General features: G+C 39.8%; 1 protein-coding gene across 2 annotated transcripts in view; it reads left to right on the top strand.

The window, feature by feature from the left end:
• Positions 1-7,742, top strand: part of LOC149089052 (guanylate cyclase 32E-like) — a 270,710-nt gene extending 262,968 nt beyond the window's left edge. The window contains exons 20-24 of one of the 2 annotated variants that reach the window (XM_089236936.1): positions 1,502-1,625; positions 1,725-1,968; positions 2,649-2,747; positions 5,827-5,918; positions 7,100-7,742. In XM_089236936.1, coding sequence (XP_089093062.1) covers positions 1,502-1,625; positions 1,725-1,968; positions 2,649-2,747; positions 5,827-5,918; positions 7,100-7,558 — 1,018 coding nt within the window. In that variant the 3' untranslated portion in view covers positions 7,559-7,742. The remainder of the gene's footprint in view (positions 1-1,501; positions 1,626-1,724; positions 1,969-2,648; positions 2,748-5,826; positions 5,919-7,099) is intronic. The other variant, XM_089236943.1, reaches the window with a different exon arrangement.
• The last annotated feature ends 17,895 nt before the right edge of the window (positions 7,743-25,637 follow it).

The following is a 25,637-nucleotide window of genomic DNA, read 5'->3' as shown; positions in this document are numbered from 1 at the left end:
TTATACTTTTTGAACAAGGTATTTACTTGTTTTTGGAGTTGAATACAAGAAGTTGTACCTATTTGTGGTTCTATCGTTGTTAGTTAGTTAATTTTTTTAAAATCTTAATTGCAGATGCTTCTGCTTAACTAAAATAACAGTTTCTTCTTTTTTAATTAGAATAACGTACTTATTTTTAACTGAAATAACAAATGCTTCTTGTAAGAAAAGTAAAATAGCAGATATTTCTTTTCAACTGAAATAGCAGATGCTCCTTTTGAATTGAAGTAACAGATGCTTCTGAAGTAGAAAGGTGCTTTTATCGAATTAAACTGTAGTCAGCATCGCCCAGCCAGAGCGAGTCAACCAAAACAACAAGACCGAAGCTAATCCTTAGCTAAGGCTCTCTCCAGACAATCCCCCATTTAAACTAATCCCACACCAAAATAGGGTCAGAGCGAGACGACTCGGCCCGGCAGTTATATGTGTATTTGTGTATCCCTTTCCTTTATTCAAGTTCTTCATGCATTTCATGTCCACGACACACGTGCGTACTCATATTGTCGTATTCATGTTGCTCACCGTATAAGGTGCTAAGCGAGATGGCACAGGTGATCCCGAATTGTATATATTCTCCCACGCAATATTTTTATTTTGTATATTTTCATCACAGAGTAAGAATAATAATATCTTTAATTAATAATCATTATCTTTATAATTAAGAATAATTATATCTTTAGTATATGATTTTCATCATCACCCCTTAGCGAGTGAACTCAACCCAATAAAACTGACGCTGGCTTCTAGTCCGCAAGTTATCGAACCCATTTGCTCACTAATAAGGTTTTAAGCGAGAGATGACTCGCTCCCCGATGGATACTTTATATTTCACAAGAAAATTCTCATTTCTTTTTATATCCTGTGTATATAATATGACAAGTGTAAAATAACAGATGAGATGGCATGCACCCCCCCCCCCCCCTCCAATTGCTTTTAAAACATATCTCCGTCCTAATGTGTATACATTCATCCGTCTTAACGAACCCCAGGAACTTTTCACCAACTCCCAATCCCATCTCGCCTGTAATCACCACAAAATTTGTTAATCGCGACAATTGTCCGGGGAAAATGTTGTAAAAATTTTTTATGCTATGTTATTCTTTTTTTCACATAAAATAGAATGTTCCGGACCCTGCCACGAAGCTGGGCTGGAATCGATCTCGACAACGGGATAAGTCCAGTGGCAAAGTTCTGGCACTCGTTCATTGTAGTCAACATCTGCAAAACGAACGCTTCGCGTGAATTAAACCAGAGGCACCGATACGAAAAAATTAACGGGGGGTGCTGAGATTGCCACACTCATAGACTGCTGATTTTCATGAATTATTAAGGGGGGGGGAACCTATCAAATCCCCATACTACTAGCTAGGAGGCTTTGGCTCAACTGGCCTCTGCCTTCGGGCTCCGGCACTTATGTATCGAAAAATTCTTTTATTTACGCATCGTTTTTTCCGTTTTAAAGGTCGGTTGCGGAACAGCTAAAGCGTGGTGAGCAAGTTGAAGCGGAGAGTTTCGACAGCGTCACCATCTACTTCAGTGACATCGTTGGTTTCACAGCCCTGTCAGCCGTCAGTACACCCTTACAGGTAGGCCCAGCCTGTACAGTACTTGCTTTTTTTTCCAATCAACAACTAATTATTGAATTTGTGCTTGTTCCTATTTGTAGTACTTGTTATAATTCGCAGGTGGTTGACCTGCTGAACGATCTCTACACTTGCTTCGACTCCATCATCGGCAATTACGACGTGTACAAGGTCGAGACCATCGGTGACGCCTACATGGTGGTCAGCGGCTTGCCCTTACGGAACGGTGACAAGCACGCTGCAGAGGTGGCTTCGATGGCCCTCCATCTTCTGGGTCGTATCACAAGCTTCGAGATAAGACACAGGCCCTCCGAAAGATTGAAACTGAGGATCGGGATCCATTCGGGTGAGTTAATAGAATTGGCCCGAACCCCGTTCTACCGACGGTTCCTGTCTAGGACCTAGAGCAAGGGTGCTCAACCTTTAGGAAAATGGGAGGGGGGGTGCACTTCATTCATTGGCTTTAAAACTTGACGCGGGTAATTTAAATGATCTGGGAATGTGCCGCGGGTCACTTAAGTCATAAGGAACTGCACCGAAGACCGCATAAGTGCTCTGGGACTGTGGCGGGGGGGGGGGCTACATGAGTGATGTGGTAGCCGTAAATATACCGCGAGTCACTCAAATTCTCTGGAACTATGCGGTGGGTCTCTCGAATGATCTGTGAATATGCCGCGGGTCACTTGAGAGATGTGGAACTGTGCTGTGGATCACTCGAATGACTTAGAAATATACCGCTGGTCATTCAAGTGCTCTGGAACTGTGCCGTGGGTGACTCAAGTTATCTGTAAATTTGCTGCGGGTCCCTGGAGTGATCTCTAGATGTGTTACTTGGTTCGTTGTTACAAAATTAGGTTTGAGGGCACGCGGGCCACATCAGATGACTCCGAGGGCCACGGGTTGAGCGTATATCACCTAGAGTCTTTGAATTTTTTATGACTTTTCATACCATCAAAGCAATATATGTGCAATATATGATAATTATTATTGACGCATTCCCTGATTCCTCATTCTACATTTTCACAGGTCCTTGCGTCGCTGGAGTCGTCGGCTTGAAGATGCCGCGTTACTGCCTTTTTGGAGACACGGTAAACACCGCATCCAGGATGGAATCTACCGGAGAAGGTATCACAAATCTGCATAATTACATTCACAAACTTCCAAAGTCTGACTTTAACCAACACCTTCTATAGCAGAAAGCCTCCGCGCGAAGCTTTGACGTCACCGAAGTCGTCCATTTCACCTGTAGCCATTGGATACAGCAGTTCGACATATGCGAAATCTTTACCCCCCCCCCCTTTTTTTCAGTATATTCAATGACCATAGGTGAAATGGACGACTTCAGTGATGCCACGAACTTCGCGCGGAGGCTTTCTGCTATAAAAGGTGTTGCTTTAACCCTTGAGGGGAGGGAGGGGGGGGGTCCCTGCGAAAAGCCAGCATCAGATAGACCCTCCACGACTAGGATTATAACTTAATTTGTTTAAATTCGGGGTCCCGGGAAAATTCCTCACGTTGCCATGCCAAAATTACGCCTAGCAAATTTATAGTTTTAGATGCGTGTAATGTGTATATATGTTCCGGTAAATGTGATAAATTGGTTATTTTACATAATAACCAGTTATTATGCATACTTACCAATCGTCTTGGTAAGTTTGATAAATTTATCACACTTTTACCGGCGAATATGCATAATGCCCATGCGTCGTTAATAAATTTGATAAGTACTGAAAACGTCATCACTTTTACAGGCGATTATGCATAATAACTGAGTGTCGTTGGTAAATCTGATAAATGCTTGAAATTTTTATTCTTTATCTGTGCTTATGCGTAATTGGTGAATTTGATGGATATGAAAAAAAATTCCAAATGAGTCTTAATGATGAGTGTAGTTGGCCTCAAAAATAATAACAAATTATACAAGAGTACCCCGATATAAGGATAACAAACTTTGCAATCGTATTCCGATATAATGATGACAAATTTTACAATCGTACCCCGATATAATGATATAATAAATGCATGAAATATCATGTATAGTACATCATACAGTACGATTTATCGTGTTTACCAACGACGCAACGCTTGGGTATTATGCATAGTCGCCGATAAAAGTGATAAATTCAGGGAAACTTATCAAATTTGCAAAAATGTTCGGCGATTATGTATAATAACCGGTTATTACGTATACTAACCGTATTCATCGCAATAACCATAACATATATATATTATATATTTCGAATATTCCGTCATTGCATGGGAAATAATTCCGTTCGGTTCGCCTGGAACCAAAATGCATTTACATATAAATTGAATTCATATTTCAATGCAAAAAAAAAAAAGGAATGTCTGGTGACACTCGGCCATAAAAAAAAGTGTCACCCACAGCATCAGCTAATTACTCACAGATTGCAATGGTTGCGGAATTTATGGGTCGCGTTTCGTGTCTTTTTGATGTCGTTCCGAACCCAATGTCGTATAATGGAGAACGTGGATGTGGGGAGAAGCTTTCTATTCTTTTCTTTCTCATTTTCTTCCGTCCGACGGAACCTTGGAACCCAATTTGTGTCAATTTAGGGAATTTTAAGGTGCTCCTTTTTCCCTTTATATATTAGGTTGTCAGATGTAGCTTGTTAACCTGATAAATATGTTCCGCTTTTTATAGTCTGTAAGAATGCGATGCTGCGAAGTGTTATGTCCTTTATTTTTCTCCCCTATCGACGTCCGTTTCTTTGGTAGAGATTCGAATCGGTCTCGGTTTGATGCGAGGAAAACTCGTGTTAGTCTTAGAATGTTTATGTTTTCCGCGTGTGTGTACAAGGTAACCGAAAAGTCTTTGCCGGTTTTGATTGTTAGAAGCAGGAAGGTGTACAGTAATGCCTCTTTTACATCGAAATGAGAAATCCGGTTTCCTTGATTCCGCAATAGGGAAAAATCCCAAAGGATTATGAGAAAGGAGGGATATAAACGGCAAAAATCTTCATAGAAGAGGGTGCAAATGTTTCCCTCTTCTTTCTTTACTCGTCTTTCCTTACGAGGGGGAAAAAAGTCGCCAAAAGTCGTGCACATTCAAAATATGAAAAATAGGTGGCAGCGCCATTAGAACACGAAATATGCATAGCTCTAGCAACATCAATTCGTTATGGGCACACATACACTCAAAAAAATCATTCCGGCATGCACCAATCCGTTATAAATTCCCCAGGGGAATTCTGGTTCCATGTACGGTTAATAGGTAATAGTAGTAGTAGTGGTGCAGGAAAGGCCATGAAAATTTGGTGGTCGAAGCTTTTAGTGACATTGCTCCTTGCCCTGGGGTGGATTTATGGTTTTATCGCCATTCTCCTCCATTTTAGTCAAATTTTCTTGAACACCCGTTTCCCAAATTTGCCACACATCTGAACATGCCAGCTTGGGCCGCACCTCAGCACGCTTCACCCCAAAATGAACATGCTTTTGTACTTGCCGAGTAACATTTGTTAGTACAAGAATATTTGCCATTTAACTACGTGATGAGAAGAAAAATAAAAGATACATATGAAAAGCTTGTGAGAGAGAGAGAAAGACGAGGGGGAGACATCTTGATTAAAGGAATGGCAAATGCGATTAACTAGCTCAATAAAGCAAGCAGTCGCATACAAAAAAAAGAAGTATGAGAGTGGGAGTGGCATCTATATGTGGAAAAGCACACTACAAATATGAAGAAATATTTGAGGGTTAATATTTGAGGGACTTACTGGTTGATCGTGATACTGAAGTAATGAGGAGACAATCAGGCGAAGTTACCATTCAACCGGCTATGTAGTTATTCTAGTTGCTAATACTCGAATACCCTCGTCTGAGTGATACCATAGAAATATACGTTTTGGGATGCTTGGATACTCAGTCCTCTGGTATCCAGGCAACTTAAGTATCTCCGTGTAAAAAAGGACCTACGTGTCATTTTTTTTTTTTCAGTCTCTCTGGTTTTGAACTGATCTTAGTAGCGTCGCGTGAGGGAAAACGAGCCACTTGAGTCGTTCAGTCGACTAATCTTTTGTTCTTCTTGCCACTCGAGATCAATTTGAGTATCCCCGTGTGATGATGGCGTAACAGTTCGCGACATTCGCCGTATAACAACTTTTTGTTTCTGACAATAAAAGATGGCGGGAATGTTTCTTTGTTGCCTAAGACGATAAATATTTTCTTTTATTGTCAATTTCAGCCTTGAAGATTCACGTAAGTTCCTCCTGCAAGGATATCCTCGACAAATTCGGTGATTTCGAGCTACAAGAAAGAGGCCTGACCCAAGTCAAGGTGAGTAAACCGTCGGAGTTGCCGACATTTCGGTTCGTCTATTGATGGAAGCTTCTTCGATTTCTTGAAACGTTTACATGAGATTTGCATTGGGTCAGCTTGTAGAACTGGATGGAATCGTGGTTGCGAAATATGTCACAGCGGGTTGTGATCAACCGCTGTGACACCTCTTAAGGAAGTGTTCTTGGTACCATTCTTTTTCCGCTTTTTATCGAGAAACTCGATCACAATATCGATGGAATCGTAAGCGAATTTACAGGTGACGATGAAGCTAAGGGGGGTGGGTGGGAATCGAAGCGATAGGGAGTTGCTCCAGACAAACTTGAATATGATAGGAAACATGAGAAAATGAACGGAGCATGACTTTTAGCGTTGGTAAGTGCATGGTCGCTCGTTTTGGTTCGAACAACAACCCTTCGAGTTGAATGGTGTCACTATCCCGGATGCAACTACGGTCACCGATTTGAGAATTCTCATTTGCGAGCGGCTTAGGTTTTCTGAACATTGTTCAGCGGTTGTAAAAAAGGCGAATAGAATGCTCGGTTTCATTCTCAAGAAAGTCTCTTCGCGTTCTCCTAAAATCATTCGTATGCTTTTCCGGGGCTTAATTCGTCCTGGACCAGAGTATGCCGTAAGGTTTTGGAGACTATATCTACAGAGGGACGTAGACTTGGTTAACAGTAGGCCTATGTGCAGAGAAGAGCTATGCCTGCTCCCGTTGGCACAAGGCTTGAGCTATAAAGAAAGACTTGATCTTTTGAATATGTTTACATTGGAGGAACGCAGGTGTCGGGGATATGATCGAAGTGTTTAAAAGTTCCAACGGAATTTATAAGATGGACCATGAGCCTCAGTCGAGTGTTTCGAAAAGTGTGACATCAGTATCGATTGGTATGGGACAACTTCAGGTTTAGATAAGACAACCCTAAGTTTTTATGAACGCTGTATGTTATTTTATCATAATAATTAATTTCTCATTTGTTTAATTTTTAATTTGTATCAGTTTTTTTCGTGATAATTGCTCTTGTTTTCGGGTTGCTGTATTTTAGTTATATTTGACATCCATATCGTATATGGGCATCCTTTTTTTAGCCACCTCGTTAGGCATTGAGCCGTGTGTGGTCTTTGTAGTTGTTTTCAATACTGTTCCCAATGTTACTAATTGTCGGTTGCTATTGCAGGGTAAAGGCGAAATGAGGACTTACTGGTTGATTGGGAAGAAAGCAAAGGCCGATGACCACCCTACAGAAAAGAATCCGGCACCACTGATCGAAGAGCAGGAAGACGACATCAAGTTCCGGAGATACACCGACAGCCGCTTGATGATGCGATCGCCCACAAAACTGTCGTCGTCGCTGTCGTCCCGTCAAATCAAAGCATTCTCGTCGCCAAAAGTCGAGGTGACGATGGCACCGAGCCTCGAAGACAGCCCGAGGGACAAGAAGAGGCGCAACAGCAGCCACCAACGCAAGACCTGTGCCAACGGCCAGAGGAAGACCTATAGCAGTTGCCGGAACCTGCTACAGGACTGCAGGAACCTGTGGGAAGCGAAACTGAACGGGCGGCTTTCGCAGTCCGAGTACAGATCAGCGCCGAGTATTTCCGTCAAACAGCTCAATCGCGAGGACGCTGTGGGATGAACGTGTTTCCACGGGCCCAGGTTCTGCCACTACCACCATCACCATGTTGCTGGATTCGATGCATGCTATCTAGTCAGACTTTCATTTTCATTTGTATATTATATGCATGTATAGAAATGAACTCTGCATGTAAATACGACATTTGAATAAATCTCGTGGTCACTTTTGTGGTCCGTTTTAAGCTAAAATTGACGTTAGTTCAATACAAAGATTTGAACGGAAATCGATCATGGTTATCGAAAACATAAACAGATATCTCTTGTTTCCAAAAGTGTGTTTTTAGCGCGCTTCGGTTCCCACTAAATATTTTAATGGCATGCAATTCAGAACCAACTGGAACGATCGATTCACAAAAACCCTTCGCTATACAGCCGAATCTCGTTATAGCGCCAACCCCGCTTGACGACAAAAATTTTCAGCGAACAAATCTTCCACTTAGGGATTATAATGTAAAAAAACCTGTTTTAGCGTCAATTCGTTACAACGCCAACTATTGTTTGGATGTACATACGAGGTCTATGTGTGAGAAAATTTCCACAACAGTTCTTCTCCCATCGTTTTTGCTTTGCTTTTCCGAAAGGAGTTGAGGATTTATCCTTTTCATTCCACTATTATTATTGGTCAATATAACAACAGTTCAGAGCAAATGATTTAAAAATAAAGAAAGCTGTGGTCAGGGGAGGGGGGGGGGGGGTCTTAGAAAGCACATTGAATGCCTGCTGAATGTGTGTGTAGGAACCGAAACAGCCATCGTATTCGAAGAAACGGTTTTGTTGATAAGGGAGAAAGTGTATATATAATGAGCGTACTGCACCATTTTGACCAAGGCGTCCAGAAAAATGTTTCGACAGTCCCGTTTTTCAATATCTGAAAAAGTGGGAAATTCGTGATTGTAAAACCAATGTGGACTGAAAAGGCCAATGCCGCCATCATTACCCTTCGTTTATTTTGTTTTTGTACTAAAAAATGCGTCGCTAAATTTACATAGAATCAAAAAATTTTGAAAAGTAAAACACTCATAAGGCAATGAGATGCATTAGATAAACGTGTGAATTTATGTAATGGGAGTTTCTCTGAAACGCTATTCCGACCATGAGCCAATATAGAGCCGAACTCGTTACAGCGCCGAAATTCTTTGGGACGGATGGTGGTGTCACAACGGGGTTCGATTGTAATTACTGGAGACCCGAAGTTCAGACAAAATGTGTGCCATATATAAATGCCTATTTTCAAACATTTTTTGTAAAAATGCCTATTTTCAAACATTTTTTGTAAAAATGCCTATTTTCAAACATTTTTTGTAAAAATGCCTATTTTCAAACTTTTTTTGTAAAAATGCCTTTTTTCAATTTTTCCTGCCATAAATGTCTTTTTAACATTATTTTAAGTTTGTTCTTGAATTTCAGAGGCCATATTCTGTAGATCTTGGATATTTTTAGCATTGAGAACTTGGTATTAATTTTTTATCAGAAAGCTTTTCTCGTCCTGGCTCCATTTAAACGCAAATAGGCATAAATGCGTGAGAGATAGAAAAATCGGTGTCGCACATTTTCATCTCTGCCATACGTAGCTGAATAGAAATCAACGTACGGTCGAATTCGCATCAAGATTGAGAGTTTCAGACACTAAAGCAACCCATGTATATCATCATTCTTTGGTGTCCTATATGGGAAAACCCTAGGCAAATTTTGCCCGTTACTCTAACACCAAGTGGTGTAATATGAGTTGTGGATCATGTAGATATGAAGAAACATCATTCTGTGGAAAATTCCCAAAGTTTTACAACCTCTCTGGGAACGAAAAAGTCATAGTATCTGTTACCATTTTATTGAATCCCTGTGTGTGTGGGAGATTATGGAAAACCGCAACCGGTAAAGGCCATATCAAAAATATTCGAGGCTGCTCCTGTCTGCGATACCCTTTTTGAGAAAAGGAGCAGAGGAGGTCTCCGAAAGGTATGGCCGTGAACTCAACATGAAGTTATTGAAAAATAACACATGAGAGTTCAAGTTAGAGCAGAGAATTGATACTCACCATGAATTCAGGTGTTTAGTGTAATTAAGAAAATCTACCAGGTTGTAAATGCTGGCAGCATTTACAACTTCACTTAGTGTCACTTGATGATCACCAAAGTAGTTCCTTCTCAGGATAGAGAAGACGGGACATCGTCCCACATAGTGGAGTGGAGTTTCGTCTTCTTCTCCACACGCAGGACGAATAGGTGAATCTGCATAGCCACAGTTGTGTAGGTGTTTCGCTAGGTTAGCATGACTAGTGATGATCTGTATAATCTGTCGAATTTGTTTCCTGTTCAGTGAGAAGTTTTTTTGGCAATATTCAGGTGGGTTCCCAAGGCCAGCTTGTCCTGCCTTGAGTTCCATTGTCGCAAATGTTTATCTTCTATCCATTGTTTGACATTGATGTAATGGTTGACATCGAAACAGGATAATAAGGTTTAGGTCCAGATTGCTTCGGGTTCGCTGCCTCTTTGGCTATTTGGTCTGCAAGTTCATTTCCCTGAAAATTTACATGTCCAGGAACCCGGTAAAGGTTGATGTTGTTGCCCAGTGCGGCCAAGTTATTCAGCATGTCAGCACAGTATTTTACGCACAGTTGAAACTTGAGGAAGTTGTCAAGAGCCATTATAGTGCTGCTTGTCTGTCAGAGAAGATAACAATTTGTTTGCCATGATACCCTTTAGAAATCAGGCTTTCAGCCAGTGTATGGCTATTGCTAATACTTCAGCTTGAAAGACTGTAGTCGTTTTGCCAAGATACAAATGTATCTTATGGTAGTCGTGATCCACTCCAGAGATGCGGAAAATTGCTCCAGCCCCAGTTTCAGTAATCCTAGAGCCATCAGTGTAACACTCGATAACTCTTGTTAAGTTGTTATCAATTATGTTAGCAACTTCATTTCTCCTGGGTATGTGGATAATGAAGAATTTTTAGTAATTTTTTTTGTTTTGAAACAGGAGTCTCTTTTGGGGCATTAGTAGAGAAGGGATCTCTACTTTTCCCAGTAGACAGCTGTCAAGGTGGTTCTTGAAAGAAGGGGTTTGTATCCCATATAAGGTCGGTTGTACCAAGTATCATTTCTTTCCATCATATGTATGGCTTTAAAAGCTTCTCCTTGTAGGTACCACCTCAGAGGTGGTAGCTTAAGAGTAGTTTTTCAAGGGTGATGGAGGGAGAGCTGGGTAAAGCTCCCGTAATAAGAATGCATGCTAGTCTTTGCACTTTTTGTAGGACGGTTTCATAAGAGGTCTTTGATAACGCCTGATGCCATACCACACAACCATAGCTCAGCATTGGGTGTGAACCCACGTACAAGAAAAGTCAAAAATAAATTAGAAGTTTGTTTTTCCCACTTGCTTCACATGTTTTGCTCGTATTCAATGCACAGCATTGTAGTTGAATAGCTGACCAGTGACTGTCCCAATAGCCCATTGGTTGACTTCATGGCTACACCATAGTGGGGGGTGGAAGCTGATAGGGCTCTAGCCCAGGATCTCACGTTATTTCGATTTCATTTATTGACACAAAATAAATGCACTAAAAACAATCGTGGTCAGTTGTTTTACATGTGGAGAAATATCATCTCCCGAATTTGAGATATTTTTTTTTTAAATCGATGCAAGCCAATCAAATATATAACTCAATATTTGAAAATTTTGAGAAAATATATCGTTATCATAAAAATATTTTTTAAATAAAACTCCATATGAAAAACAATTTAATTTTGATATTTTTAATTTCAGCTAGTACTATATTTTTGCATGTTAGCTATAACTGCATTTTAAGTATTCGATTGAATCGAATTCTGACCTAATTTTCCTAATTTTGAGGGACCACAAACACTTTTTCTTTGGCATCAAATTAATTTGACTCATAATGAAATTATTATATTATATTATTGAAACAGATGGATTCAATGAGCGCAGTCAAGATTTTAGTCAATTTTCGGACCCTTAATATGGTAGCTTTTAGTTACTTTTGCTTGTTTTCATTAATTATAAATGTCTTTTTAGGCGTTCTTAGTGCCTTTTTGCCTGCCTATTTTGACCATTTATTCTTTTATTGCCTAAACTTCCGGGCTCTAGTAATTACTATCTCTTCTATTCAGAAAAAATGTTTTTGTTCAATATACAGGGGCGATTCCCTGATCACGACACGATCACTTTTCCGGACTCTGCCACGAAACTGGGCTGGAAGAGATCTCGGCAACGGGATAAGTCCAATGGCAGAGTTATGGCGTTCATTCATTCGGGGGGGGGGGGGGGACTCCATAATTGCGCCTTTACTGGCAAACCTAGAGACATACTTCTAGTAACAAAAAAAAATCCAAATAATGCTTAGAATTACGTCATTCATGTTGTAAACGTTGTGTTGAAAAATTTATATATAGGTATTAAAATAAAAAAGTTACTTTTTTATACGGACACCCCGTGTTCAAGAATTCGATTAAAAAGTTGTGTTGGTGCCTCTCCCCCCCCCCCCCCTGATGCCAAGGAAATAAAATTCCACGTTTGTAAGGGCAATATTTGTATTAAACGAAGGAAAGTTCGAAAAGAACAGCATAAACGAACAGAAAACGCTTCTTCTCCTTTTTAATGCTGGTCTTTCCCAACTTTCCTCCGATTTCTGAATTCGAATATTTCTGCAAATATTGCTCTTAAGAACGTGGAAGTTTTATTGATGGCATCGGGAGAAAAGAGGACAAAGCAACAACTTTTTAACTGGATTCTTGAGCACAGGGTGTCCGTATAAAAAGTTAATTCTTTGTATTTTAAATAACTATACAACCCCTTGCAACATGAATGACACATCTAAGGTATATGCGTTATTTGGATAATTTTTCTAATTGGAAGTATGTGTTGCCTCTAGAACGAATGGTTTACTAGTAACATACGGCAAGGGGACTTATGGAACCCCCATGTATATTCGTATCACAATATTTTCACTCTCTTACACTTTTCTCGCCAATAGGATTGAATACTCGCCAAAAAAAAAAAAAAAAAAAAAAAACAAGACGGAGCAGGCTTGCAACTAGATAGTTATTTCATAATGTAATAAAAATAATACGAAACATGATAGGTTGCTCGGAAACACGTGTTGAAAGAGATGTGTCTGGCATGTTGAAACGAAAGCATGGATTTCGAGCGCCGATATTTCAGTAAACTGAAAATGCGGTAAACGTCAACATTTTTGTTCTGAAGTGTGTTAAAGATGGATGTCTTGGTATTTCGGAATAGGAACGGCGGACATGACGCTTCAATTATTATCATTTTTCGTCTTCTGCGCGTTAAACCAATAACCATTGTTGACAATTTTTTTTTTTAATGTGAGATATTGTTGCATGAAAAAGCGGATGGTATGCGTCGGGGAAGGGGGGGGGGCGCACAACCTCTTCAGTCCGCGGACCAGATACAGTGGGACTTCGGTTAAAGAGTTCAATTCGTTCCGCTAACGTGCTCGTTATTCGAATCAAACTTCCCCCATAGGAAATAATAGAAACTCGGATAATTCGTTCCATAATTCACATAAAAATGACTAATAAAAACGGCATTCAATCAATAATTAAACACAATAGCAATAATATATAATACAATAAAATATACATAATATAAATAATGCCACAATACGTTTACAATCATTATTGACTATTAACTTACTCTAAACCAGCGGTTCTCAACCGAGACTCCGTGTTCACTTCCCAGAGGCTCCGCGGACACTCGACGATAATAAAATAAATCAGTAAATTTGATAAACAAACAAAAAAAGAGGCCTAAATGTTACCGCCTTATAAATAATATACTAAAAAGGGCTCCTCGAGTCAGAAAAGGTTGAAAATCGCTGCTCTAAACGAAGAGAGAGAAGAGGAGGAGGACTATAGTTTAGGACAGTTTACAGACTCGTTGTTTGTAAACTTTTTTTTTTTCTTGCATGACTTTCAAGAAGAGCCTTATTCAATGACACTTGCTTTTGCCTCCTCCTTAAAATTTCTAGGAAATAGGAAATTGCAGTGTTCGTTAAACAGATTCATTGCTCGCACACTGCTACAGCTTTATTTGGGTGGTTCTTTTCTCTCAGAGTTTTGCACAGATTCCCACACACACATTCTACACATCTCTCTAATCTCATTTTATGTGAGGGACTCCTCCTTACTTCTCTCTTCCTCAGATGAGATACCGTCCATGAACTCTTGTTGCCCCACTAGTTCTTGAATACCATCCTCATGCACCCGCAGTCCATGGTCTTCCCCAAGCACACAATCTCTTCGACAAGTAGTGGTTCCTGCTAGCCCTTCAAATTCACGTTCAATAATGCAAATCAGCCCACAATTTCCTCCTAGCAGAATTGAAAAAAAAAAAATTTACAACTTCAAGCTCACGTACGCATGGCTACAACGCTACATTTAATTTCGTCTCGTAAATATTCACACTCACACGTGTGTTAATTTTCCGAGTGACGCACGCTTACCGGAGACTTTAGGGGAGAATATTATCCGCAATTTCATAGCACGTGTGTAGGCGAAAGCAAAAATCAGCTCAGTTGTTATAACGTGCAAATAAATGAACAAAGCGCAAATGTGTTTGCTCGTTAAACCGAAGTTCCACTGTATACGGTATTTCTGCCGCTCGCCGACTAATAAGTTTAAGGTGTAAACGACTAATAACTAACTTTAAGGTGACCATATGGCCTATATTTTATTGAGTCTTCCTGACCATTTTTATAAAAAAATGTCTCGGTTTTTTTTCCTTGTTTTCAACGAAGCTTTTTTGAATTCTTGAAATCCAGAATTTTCTTGGGATTCTTCTCATTCCTTGTAAATTTATGCTTTCGCAATATTTTTTTGACTGCCGTTGGCAACTTTACTTTCCTCTAACAATGTTTTTTTTGGCTACAATTGGCAACTTTACTTGCGTTTTACAATTTCCTTTTTCCTGTAATTAGCAACTTTACTTGCCTTAGAGAGAGAATTTTTTAGCTATTATTGTGACACCTTATACTTACATTTGATAATTTTTTGTGATAATTGGTGAAATTCCGCGTATGGATTCTTATCGATTTTCCGTATTTTTATGAAGAAAGTATGACTGGCCTCGGCCTTTATCGTGTTGTATGTATTGATACTTTTGTACCGGAACACCTTTTGCGGGCCGCATTCGGCCCGCGTTCAGGAAGTTGTTCACCACCTGGTGTACGTGATGAAAAACCCATTGTCAGCGGAAATCATTGATGAAACCAGAATCGACCAGGACCGATTGATGAATTACCATTTTCCTTGCCGAAAATATTCGGAGGTATGACGTGAGTAGTGAAAGTCAATTAAGCTTTTTGGGGAAAAGAAGGTCTTAATAAAATGTCTGTATCACGCACAGGTTAACATGTTAAGGGTCCCAAGGTGACGTCTTCAAAATGTTTTGCAAAAATTACCATTGATTCTACTCATTCAAACACAGTCAAATTTCTCCTTCTCGAACACTTTATTTCGCAAAAAAACTCCGTATCTCGAAAAATAGTAAAATCAACGCATTTTCATCTCTCTGTCTCGAAATCATTTTCGAAGGCTTAGCCTAATGGTAGCAAAAAGAAAACACGGAATTTCCTTTCCTTTCGCGGAAACCTGGTTTTTCACCGGAGGTAAAAGAGAAACATAAGAAAGGATTATTCAGTCAAACAGCTCATTGTCATGATGATGGGTCTTGTCAATAGTTGGCGGATACTATGTGGATGGCTTGTTCAGCACGGCAATAAGCCAGCCAACATAAAATTCAAAATTTCTTTAATAAGGCTGCGGGTGTTCAGTCATCTCAGTGATGAATTAGATCAGATCTGGTGGTTCACTCGAATTTCAATAAATCTCAGCAATTTTGAAGATGAAATTTCAGAACATTGGGACCGTTCAAGTATTACGTCAGCAAATGTTTAGCCATTTTTTTACCCCCCCCCCACTTTGTCAGCAAAATTTCGATAACAGTGCCCCCTACCTCCTAATGCATATTGGTGGGATCAGAAACGTTCATGGGTGGGGGGACATAGGGGACTCGTGAGCCTCCCCCACAGACAAAAAAAACCAAATTTTTTTTAATGTAAAATATATTTATAAAAAAAATTAAAATTTCGAAAGAAAATACCTCCATATGTTATTATAATCGATTTCTGTTAATTTCAATGCTATTTGAAGAACTAAACATTTCTCTTTAAGAAGTTCATTGCCACCCACTCTTTAAGCCATATATGGTATACCCTTGACCCGCGGAGAAAATGTATCTGATGTAGCTTGACCTTCTCAAACTCAATTTTGTAAAAATGAACTAAGCGGCACATTTACAGATCGCTCAAATGACCCGTGGCACAATTCCAGAGCATTTAAGTGGCCCGTGGCACATTTTCAGATCACTGATGTAGGCCCGTGGTGCATTCAAAGATCACTTAAGTAACCCGCGACGCAGTTCCAGAACACTTAAACGATCCGTGGCATATTTAGAGATCCCTTGAGTGACATGTGGCATAATTTTAGAGCACTTAAGCCTTCCCCCCACCCCAGTGCGGTTCTACATCACTCAAATTACCCGCGAAACATTCCCAGATTACTTAAGTGATCCGTGGCATAATTACTGATCACTTGAGTGATGCGTTGCACAGTTCCAGAGCACTTGAGCGGCCCGGACACATTTCGTGAGTACTTGAAGGATCCGCGAAACATTTAGAGATCATTAAAGTGGCTCTCTAGGGGATATATCAATAAGTAGAATGTTAGTTCAGGTGACCACGAACTAGCGAAAGATTTTTCTCGTTTTCAGCCCACCGAATAAGATGCCATTAAGAATATTTCATATTTCCATAAAGGGTGGTTGATGACGTAAGCATCATCCAAACCCCCTCCCCCCTTGTCATCAAAAGTCAGCAAATCGGAACCCCCCCCCCCCTGATGCTGACGTAATACTGGAATGACCCCATTACTATATATATATATAAAAACACTTAAAGCTAGAAATTTCATTTTCCGATTTTGTGGAATTGGACAGTTCGCTACAAACTTGCAACACCTTGACTGATACCGAAATTATTGCTTAATGTATGGTCGACTCTCAAAATGCTCAAAGGAATTAGAAAAAAATAGCAGTGAAAAGTGATAAAACGCCGTATCATTTTCTGGAGCAAACTGAAAAGATAGAGCCCACGAAATATTTGCAGCTCCGCCTAGTATAGATGAGCTCAATGAGCAAAAAAATATGCGTCAAACTAAGCTTACGGGTTATTTTAAATAACGTATGTGAATAAAATGGGATCGAACAAAAAAAAGTCGAATGTATTATAATAGTGTATTTGCATATAGTGTGTGATTGAACATTTTGATTGTGTAACTTAACCAATAATTTCATTAGTATGTAGTAAATATAGCACGGTATTTTTTAGCCCTCTTATCAATTGAATTTTTCACCACTTTTGGCTTATTTTTCCTTTTTTACTCAAAAAAAACTATTTCTGGAAAACTCTCTATGTCGAAATTTTTTTCGGTCCCGGCAGTTTCGAGATAGAGAGGTTTGACTGTATGCGCAAACATATAAAAATATCCGGCGGAATTATTATAGATCACTCAAGAAAAATTGTAAATATAACTATTTTAAATGTCAGTAGGGACCAAGGGGCCGTTGAAGTATTACGCATAATCAATGGGGCGGGGGGGGGGTTTCCGATTTGCTGACTTTTGATGACAAGGGGGGAGGGGAGGTTTGGATAATGCTTACGTCATCAACCACCCTTTATGAAAATATGAGTTAGGATTCAGAGGGGCAGAGATGATGACGAAATTTTGCTGACAAGTGGGGGAGGGGGTCAGCATTTTGCTGACTTTTGCTGACAAGGGGGGGGGGTCAAAAATGGCTAAAAATTTGCTTACGTAATACTTGAACGGCCCCCAAGAATGAATTTAAAAATTCCCGCATCCCTACAATGTTAGAGTGACGTTATTCAAAGAACACATGATCAAATTAAGACACCTCTTAATATAGTTATCAAAGGAACTCTAGATCGAGTACAGAGCACAGACAAAGAAAGAGGACATAAAAGAGAAATAGCCCGTTTTTCTAGAACAGAGAAGCTGGAGGAAAGAAAGGAAAAGAAAGTGAAAAGAAGTTTCTTACATATATCGCCAAGGAGCTTTAATCCTTAGTTATCCTGAATTATTAACAACAAATTCGGATTATCTCTATTTGAGGAATCGGCGATAAATCTGGCAACCTTGTCCTAACTTAACCGCACGTTAGAAAAGAAAAATAAAGAAAAAAAAAGTAGAAGAAAGGGAAGAAAAAAACCAATGAAAAAGGAAAACAGTATAATAGATAAGGGAAATAGGCACACAGAGTGTATTGGAAACACACGAGATTGGAATTGGGGGCAACTTGCTGAATTGGATAGAATCGTGGTTAAGAGATAGGTCGCAACGAGTTATGGTGAACGGGGAATTCTCTCGTTGGACAGGCGTCACAAGTGGAGTTCCTCAAGGAAGTGTCCTTGGCCTAATACTTTTTTCACTTTTTATCGATAAACTCGATCAGGGTATCGATGGAATTACTAGCAAATTCGCAGATGCTGTGAAGCTAATGGGGGGTAATGTGAAGATGTGGGGGGTAATCGGAAATCAATGCGATGAGTTGCTCCAGGCCAACTTAAACAGGATTGCAGAATGGGCAAATGAGTGGAACATGACGTTTAGCGTTGATAAGTGCATGGTCGCAAATTTTGGTTCGAACAACCCACGGTTCTCTTACGAGTTGAATGGTGTCACTATCCCGGATGCAACTAGGGTCACCGATTTGGGAATTCTCATTGACGAGCTACTTAGGTTTTCTGAACATTGTTCAGCGGTGGTCAAAAAAGCGAATAGAATGCTTGGTCTCATTTTCAAAAAGGTCTCTTCGCGTTCTCCTAAAGTCATTCTTCTGCTTTTTCTAGGCTTAGTTCGTCCTGGACTGGAGTATGCTGTAAGGTTTTGGAGACCATACCTACAGAGAGACATAGACTTGTTGAAGGGGTGCAGAGAAGAGCTACGCGTGTCCTTATTGGCACACGGGGCTTGAGTTATGAAGAGAGACTTCATTTTTTGAATATGTTTACATTGGATGGACGCAGGTGTCGAGGAGGTATGATCGAAGTGTTCAAAATTTTCAATGGGATGGATAGGATGGACCATGTACTTTTAGTACACCGACAATCGATTGCTTTTACAAGGGAACACCAGTATCGATTGGTGAGGGACAATGCAAGGTTATGGTGTCGCAGGGAATTTTTCTCCAATAGGGTTGTTAATAAATGGAATAGCTTACCCCCGGAGGTAGTAAATTGTAACACAATTTACACGTTTAAAAAGAAATACGATAAACATGTTGGGGTAAATCGAGAAGCTCTGTCCATTCTTAGAATAAGACAACCATAAGTATTCTTTATGGGCATTGTATAACATTTCATCATGTGTATATATCTATATATATAAAATTAATTTTCTCTGTGTGTGTGTGTGTGTGTGTGTGTGTGTGTGTGTGTGTGTGTGTGTGTGTGTGTGTGTGTGTGTGTGTGTGTGTTTTCTCTATACAAATCTACAATTTTAGATCGATCGTCGCCAAATTTTGCATATATACCAAATGGGACCCGACTTGAACGATAGGCTACTTTAAAATTTCGTCAGCTCAGGGCAAATGCCCCAAATGGGCAAAAAACCGTAGGGCAACAACGGTTTTTTGGGCCTCCACAATCACTTTCCGAACGTTTACTTTGGTTACCGTGGTTCCCTAGCAATGCGTTTAAGACGTGTATATGCCTTTACAATGGTTTGTCGTTTCTTTAATGCTGTACGTATATGTATAATATTTATGCCTTTATAATGGTTTGCCACTTTATTCAATCCTCCCAGTAATGAGAGCTTTTTGAATAGACACCATCATCAGCATCACTTTGAGGGTAAGGCAAAGGATGATGCCCCATAGAAATCAGTGTTAAAATTGCCGATTTTACTGTAGAAATGCTGAAATTTTGTGGAGTTTTCTGTCACATCAATAATTTTAAAAATTGTATTGAATTCTAGATTTCTGAAATATTGAGTTTAGGAGGTCAAATATGAAGTAATTAGCCGGACCTACTTTTGAGTTGGACATTCATGCAATAACATTGATTTCAACTTTTTATTTATATCTTCTCAAGCAAAAATTAATGTCTCCGTATTGTCTTTTAATATTCAACTGCATAAATTCATAGTTTAGGATGTTTTAAAATGAATTATGGGCCCGTAAAGTACATCGAAGAAATTTCACAGCTTCAATTAAGCATTTTTGAAAGCTGAAACAGGCAGATGGAGAACTTAAAGTTCGGGGGGGGGGGGATCGAAATACCTAGCACCCCTTAAAAAAGAAAAAAATATATATTCGTTTCTATGTTCCTTTAAATCTAGATTTGTTTATTTCATGAAGTCGCCATATTGGTTAACTTAGACACGGTTTGCATGTCCCTCAAAGAAAGAGGGAGATATCACGTGATCCAAAAAGCCTCATTAAAGAAAACCCGCGCAACGCCGGGTATTATAGCTAGTCTATATATATAAAATTGATTTTCTGTCTGTGTGTGTGTGTGTATGTATGTTCTCCATACAAATCTACAATTTTAGATCGATCGTCGCCAAATTTTGCATATATGCCAAATGGGACCCGACTTGAACGATAGGCTACTTTAAAATTTCGTCAGAGCGGGGCAAGTGCCCCAAATGGGCAAAAACTGTCGGGCAACAGTGGTTTTAGGGCCTCAACAATCACTTTCCGAACGTTTACTTTGGTTACCGTGGTTCCCTAGCAATGCGTTTCAGACGTGTATATGCCTTTACAACGGTTTGTCACTTCTTTAATCCTGTTAGTATATGTATGATAGTTTATTCCTTTATAATGGTTTGTTACTTTTTTCAATCCTCCTAATAATGAGAGCTTTTTGAATAGACGCCATTACCAGCATCACTTTGAGGGTAAGGCAAAGGATGATCCCCATAGAAATCAGTGTTAAAATTGCCGATTTTACTGTAGAAATAGGATTTGCCGCCACATCAATAATTTTAAAAATTGTATTTAATTCTCGATTTTTGAAATATTCAGTTCGCTTAGAGATATACGAAGCCCAGGAGATTGAATATGAAGTAATTAGCCCCGGACCTACTTTTGAGTTGGATATGCATGCAATAACATTGATTTAAACTTTTATTTAAATCTTCTGAAAAAAAGGGGGAAAAAAATATTTTTACATTTCTGTGTTTCTTTAAATCTAGATTTGTTTATTTCATAAGTCGCGCAGGAAGTCGCCATATTGGTTAACGGGGACACGGTTTGTATGTCCCTCAAAGAATAGAAAAAACCTCATTGAAGAAAACCCGGGCAGCGCCGGGTATTATAGCTAGTTGTTTATAATTTTTGTTAATTGCATTTTTAATTGGGTTGCTATATATTTGAAATATATGACATCCATATTTTTATGGGCATCTTTTTCTCAGCCACTTCGTTGAGAATTTTGCCTGTTGTGGCGTTGTATTTGTATTTGTATATCGATTTCTCTTCTCCCCCTCACCCTACCTGTTCCCTTTCGCTCTTACGTGTATATAGTAGAAAGATATGTAGGAAAACATCATTAACAGGAGTACAGAAATAACCGAGAAACAAAAACACAACTTTGTTTCATAGAGTTACAACAAAGTTTCGCGATGATGAGGAGAGAGGAAAGAAAACACAGAGAACTCGCTTGAATCTATTCCATTGGCGTTTAAACGCAATATTACGTCCTTGATATTAGCGCGTTGACTATTTATACCACAGAAAGACGACCCTTTTTTCCTTAAAACACATAGTAACGTGACATGCTGAGTAAAGACATTGCAGCAAGTGGCGGCAATAAAGATGGATGATGATTTTTTGCTCTGCCAAATACATGAATGTAAATGTATACATGAAATCAATCGATTACCTGGAGGATATGTAAAGAAAATCATCATCCATCTCTGAAGTCAGAATTGTTGAAAATATGATCGACAACACTTTAACACTCTCTTTTTACGTAGGCAGTTTCAAAAGGTCTTGAACTGGCAACACTGCGTAATGGCCGCCACTGAAATAAACTCCTTAGTTCGTGCTAGTAAAGCTAACTTAACTGTTTGTTGACTGTACATTTATGCAAGTTTCGTGCGTGTATGCGATTCTGCCATCTATCTTATAAAAGCGAGACTGGGAAACACTCTAATGGGTGTAGTTCACAAGTGTTTTAATGTCTGTTAGTCGCTGTGGGATATTTTTCTAAGGTGAGACCGGCTCGCATTTGCACCTTGGAGTAGCGAAACCCCCCAGAAAACTAACTTCAACCGACCAACGCTGTGCCATCTACGGGGATAGAACCTTGAACATCGTGATGGACTGCCATCACGATGACCACAGAACCACTAAACGACTAATTGTGGCATTGTTCTGGCAAAACTGAATGATCTTTTTCTTCTCTCACACATTCATACATATCTGATACCTGGAGTGACCATAGATCCCATATTTCCCGGGACATTCCCGTATTTTAGCACAATTGTAAAGTAAAAGTTAAGGAACACAATTTAATGGTTTCCTACAACATGGGTAGCATTCTCCCCCCCCCCCCCCTTCCCCTTCGTGAGGCGAATCATACGGGAATAGTGAAGCTAATGACAGAAGCATCGACGGGATGTTTGAAAGACACAACTATATCGAGAAAAAGATTAACCGAATCGATTTCCCGACGGGAGAAATTAATCGAATAAATCGATTATTTCGAGTTACAACAAACAACTAGTACACCTCGAATAGTGAAATGCGCCGAACAATCGACGAACCTTCACAAATCAATTCAAATACGGGAACTTGTGTTCCGACGGAACAGACACACAATACACAACAAATAAAACAACGACTTGTGTCCGGATAATTGAAACTGCTGAAATGTAGTCATCGGTCCTCCTTTTACTCTTGATTGTGGCCCGTCCTTCCATCCGCCTACTACAAACACGGCTTGCTTTTGCTCTGGAACCGAACTCGAGGGCTTGAATTGTTCGCCGTGCAATTGAGATAACAATCTCTTCGGAAGTTGTTTTCGCCGGGAATAGGAACGTCTAAAATTAATCTGTAGTTTCGTCTCCGAGAGAACTTTCGAGATTAATAGCTGCAGCAGGCAGACACCATTGAGAAATTCGCTGCATTCAATTTAGGCAATATGGTCTTCTCTAAAAATTCTTTTCTCGGGAGTGATGATAGAAATTAGACTCTCTACATATATATATATATAGCGTGTAACAGACTTTAGAACATTTAAATTGCAATCACAGGAATATATTAATCCACGGCTAGTTTCGTTTTGGAAGGGCTCGAGCGGTAATATGTTTGTCTACCGAAGTACAAATACAAATACAAATACAAATACAACGCCACAACAGGCAAAATGCCCAACGAGGTGGCTGATAAAAAGATGCCCATAAAAATATGGTTGTCATATGTTTCAAAAATACAGCAACCCAATTAAAAATGCAATTAACACAAATTACAAACAATATATACACATGATAAAATATTATACGATGCCCATAAAGATTACTTATGGTTGTCTTATTCTAAGAATGGATAGCTTCTCGATTTACCCCAACATGTTTATCGTATTTCTTTTTAAACGTGTCAATTGTGTTACAATTTACTACCTCCGGGGGTAAGCTATTCCATTTATTAACAACCCTATTGGAGAAAAATTCCCTGCGACACCATAACCTTGCATTGTCCCTCACCAATCGATACTGGTGTCCCCTTGTAAAAGCAGTCGATTGGCGGTGTACTAAAAGTTCATGGTCCATCCTATCCATCCCATTGAAAATTTTGAACACTTCGATCATATCTCCTCGACACCTGCGTTCATCCAATGTAAACATATTCAAAAAATGAAGTCTTTCTTCATAACTCAAGCCCTGTGTGCCAATAAGGACACGCGTAGCTCTTCTCTGCACCCCTTCAACCAAGTCTATGTCCCTCTGTAGGTATGGTCTCCAAAACCTTACAGCATACTCCAGTCCAGGACGAACTAAGCCTCGAAAAAGAGGAAGAATGACTTTAGGAGGACGCGAAGAGACCTTTTTGAAAATGAGACCAAGCATTCTATTCGATTTTTTGACAACCGCTGAACAATGTTCAGAAAACTTAAGTCGCTCGTCAATGAGAATTCCCAAATCGGTGACTCTAGTTGCATCCGGGATAGTGACACCATTCAACTCGTAAGAGAACCGTTGGTTGTTCGAACCAAAATGAGCGACCATGCACTTATCTACGCTAAACGTCATGCTCCATTCATTTGCCCATGCTGCAATCTTGTTTAAGTTGGTCTGGAGCAACTCCCTATCGCTTTCATTCCCGATTACCCCCATTAGCTTCACATCATCTGCGAATTTGCTAGTAATTCCATCGATACCCTGATCGAGTTTATCGATAAAAAGTGAAAAAAGTATGGGGCCAAGGACACTTCCCTGAGGAACTCCACTTGTGACGTCTGTCCAACCAGAGAATTCCCCGTTCACCATAACTCGTTGCGACCTATCTCTTAACCACGATTCTATCCAATTCAGCAAGTTGCCCCCTATTCCAATCTCGTGTAAACGCTTCAAGAGTTTGCCATGTTAGACCCGATCGAATGCCTTCTGGAAATCAAGGTAAACAACGTCGACATTTTTGCTCTTACCCAAAGCCTTAGTCACGTAATCATAGAAGCAAAGGAGGTTAGTTACACATGACTTCCCCTTCCTGAACCCATGCTGATTATCCGACAATACATTATTCTCGTCTATCCACTTCACAAACTGCCTTTTGATGATAATTTCCAAAATTTTCGAGAGGGAGCTCGTCAAACTCACTGGACGATAATTAGACACCACTTCTCTACTACCCTTCTTAAATATCGGAACAACGTTAGCCAGTTTCCAATCTCTCGGGACGATACCCTCAGCAACACTACTCCTGTATATCTGTGCGACTGGCCCCAACAATTCATTAGCACCTTCCCTGAGAACCCTGGGATAGATATCATCTGGTCCTGGTGCTTTGCTTGCACATACATTTCTTAGAAGATTTAGGACCTCCACGTCTTCCACTTGAATATCGTTGAGCGTTTTATTACCCCATGCAACACCCGTATATCGAATATCATTATCTCCATTAAAAACCGACGCGAAAAAGTCATTGAAAGCACTACACATGCCTACATTGCTCTCTACTTTTGAGCCTCCTATCGAGAGGGGGCCAACTGTCCCCTTACATCCATTATTGACGTATCGAAAAAATGATTTTGGGTCAGAGCCAATGTTATCTGCCAACCTAGATTCAACTTGCTTTTTACTATCCCTTATCGCTTTCTTCAACAGTCTTCTTTTATCAGTAAACAATGATAGGTCACCTCGTCCACTTTTATACTCTCTGAATGCTCTTTTCTTTTCAAGATAAAGGTTCCGCACGCTATCCGTGAACCATAGAGGGTGTGATGTACAAACACGCTTTTTTCGAACAAAGGGTATGACGTCGTGCAAAACAGAGGACAGCTTCGTACTAAATTCTTCCCATTGACTTACCACCCCTACTGATTCCAACCGGTCTTTGAAAACTTCCGCTAACCTTCTTCGCAAAACATCAAAGTTAGTTCTCCGAAAACAAGGAACCAATCTTTTGTTATCAACCTTACCCGAGGAAAAGTTACAGTGAAATCTGACGATACGATGATCACTGGAAGAAAACTCTTCCCCCACCGAAACATGTTCAACAAGATCCTCAGAACTTGTAAGAACTGAATCCAAAATAGCAGTACCCCTAGTGTCTCCTGATACATGCTGATACCAATAATTTTCGAGCACCAACTTAAGAAAGTCTCTTTCATACTGATTTCCAGATGAAAGGTTCTCCCAATCAATACCCGGGTAATTGAAATCCCCTAGTATGAGAACCCTCTTTCGCTTACACATGTAGGAAATTTCATCGTGCATTTTGGCGATGTAGTTTTGATCC

Source organism: Pholcus phalangioides, unplaced genomic scaffold, assembly GCF_987345545.1.
Source record: "Pholcus phalangioides strain wild (caught in Gottingen) unplaced genomic scaffold, Ppha-v1.0 ptg000002l_1, whole genome shotgun sequence".
NCBI classification, from domain to species: domain Eukaryota; kingdom Metazoa; phylum Arthropoda; class Arachnida; order Araneae; family Pholcidae; genus Pholcus; species Pholcus phalangioides.
Note: the sequence above shows the minus strand (reverse complement) of the source record. Positions and strands in the feature narration are given on the sequence as shown.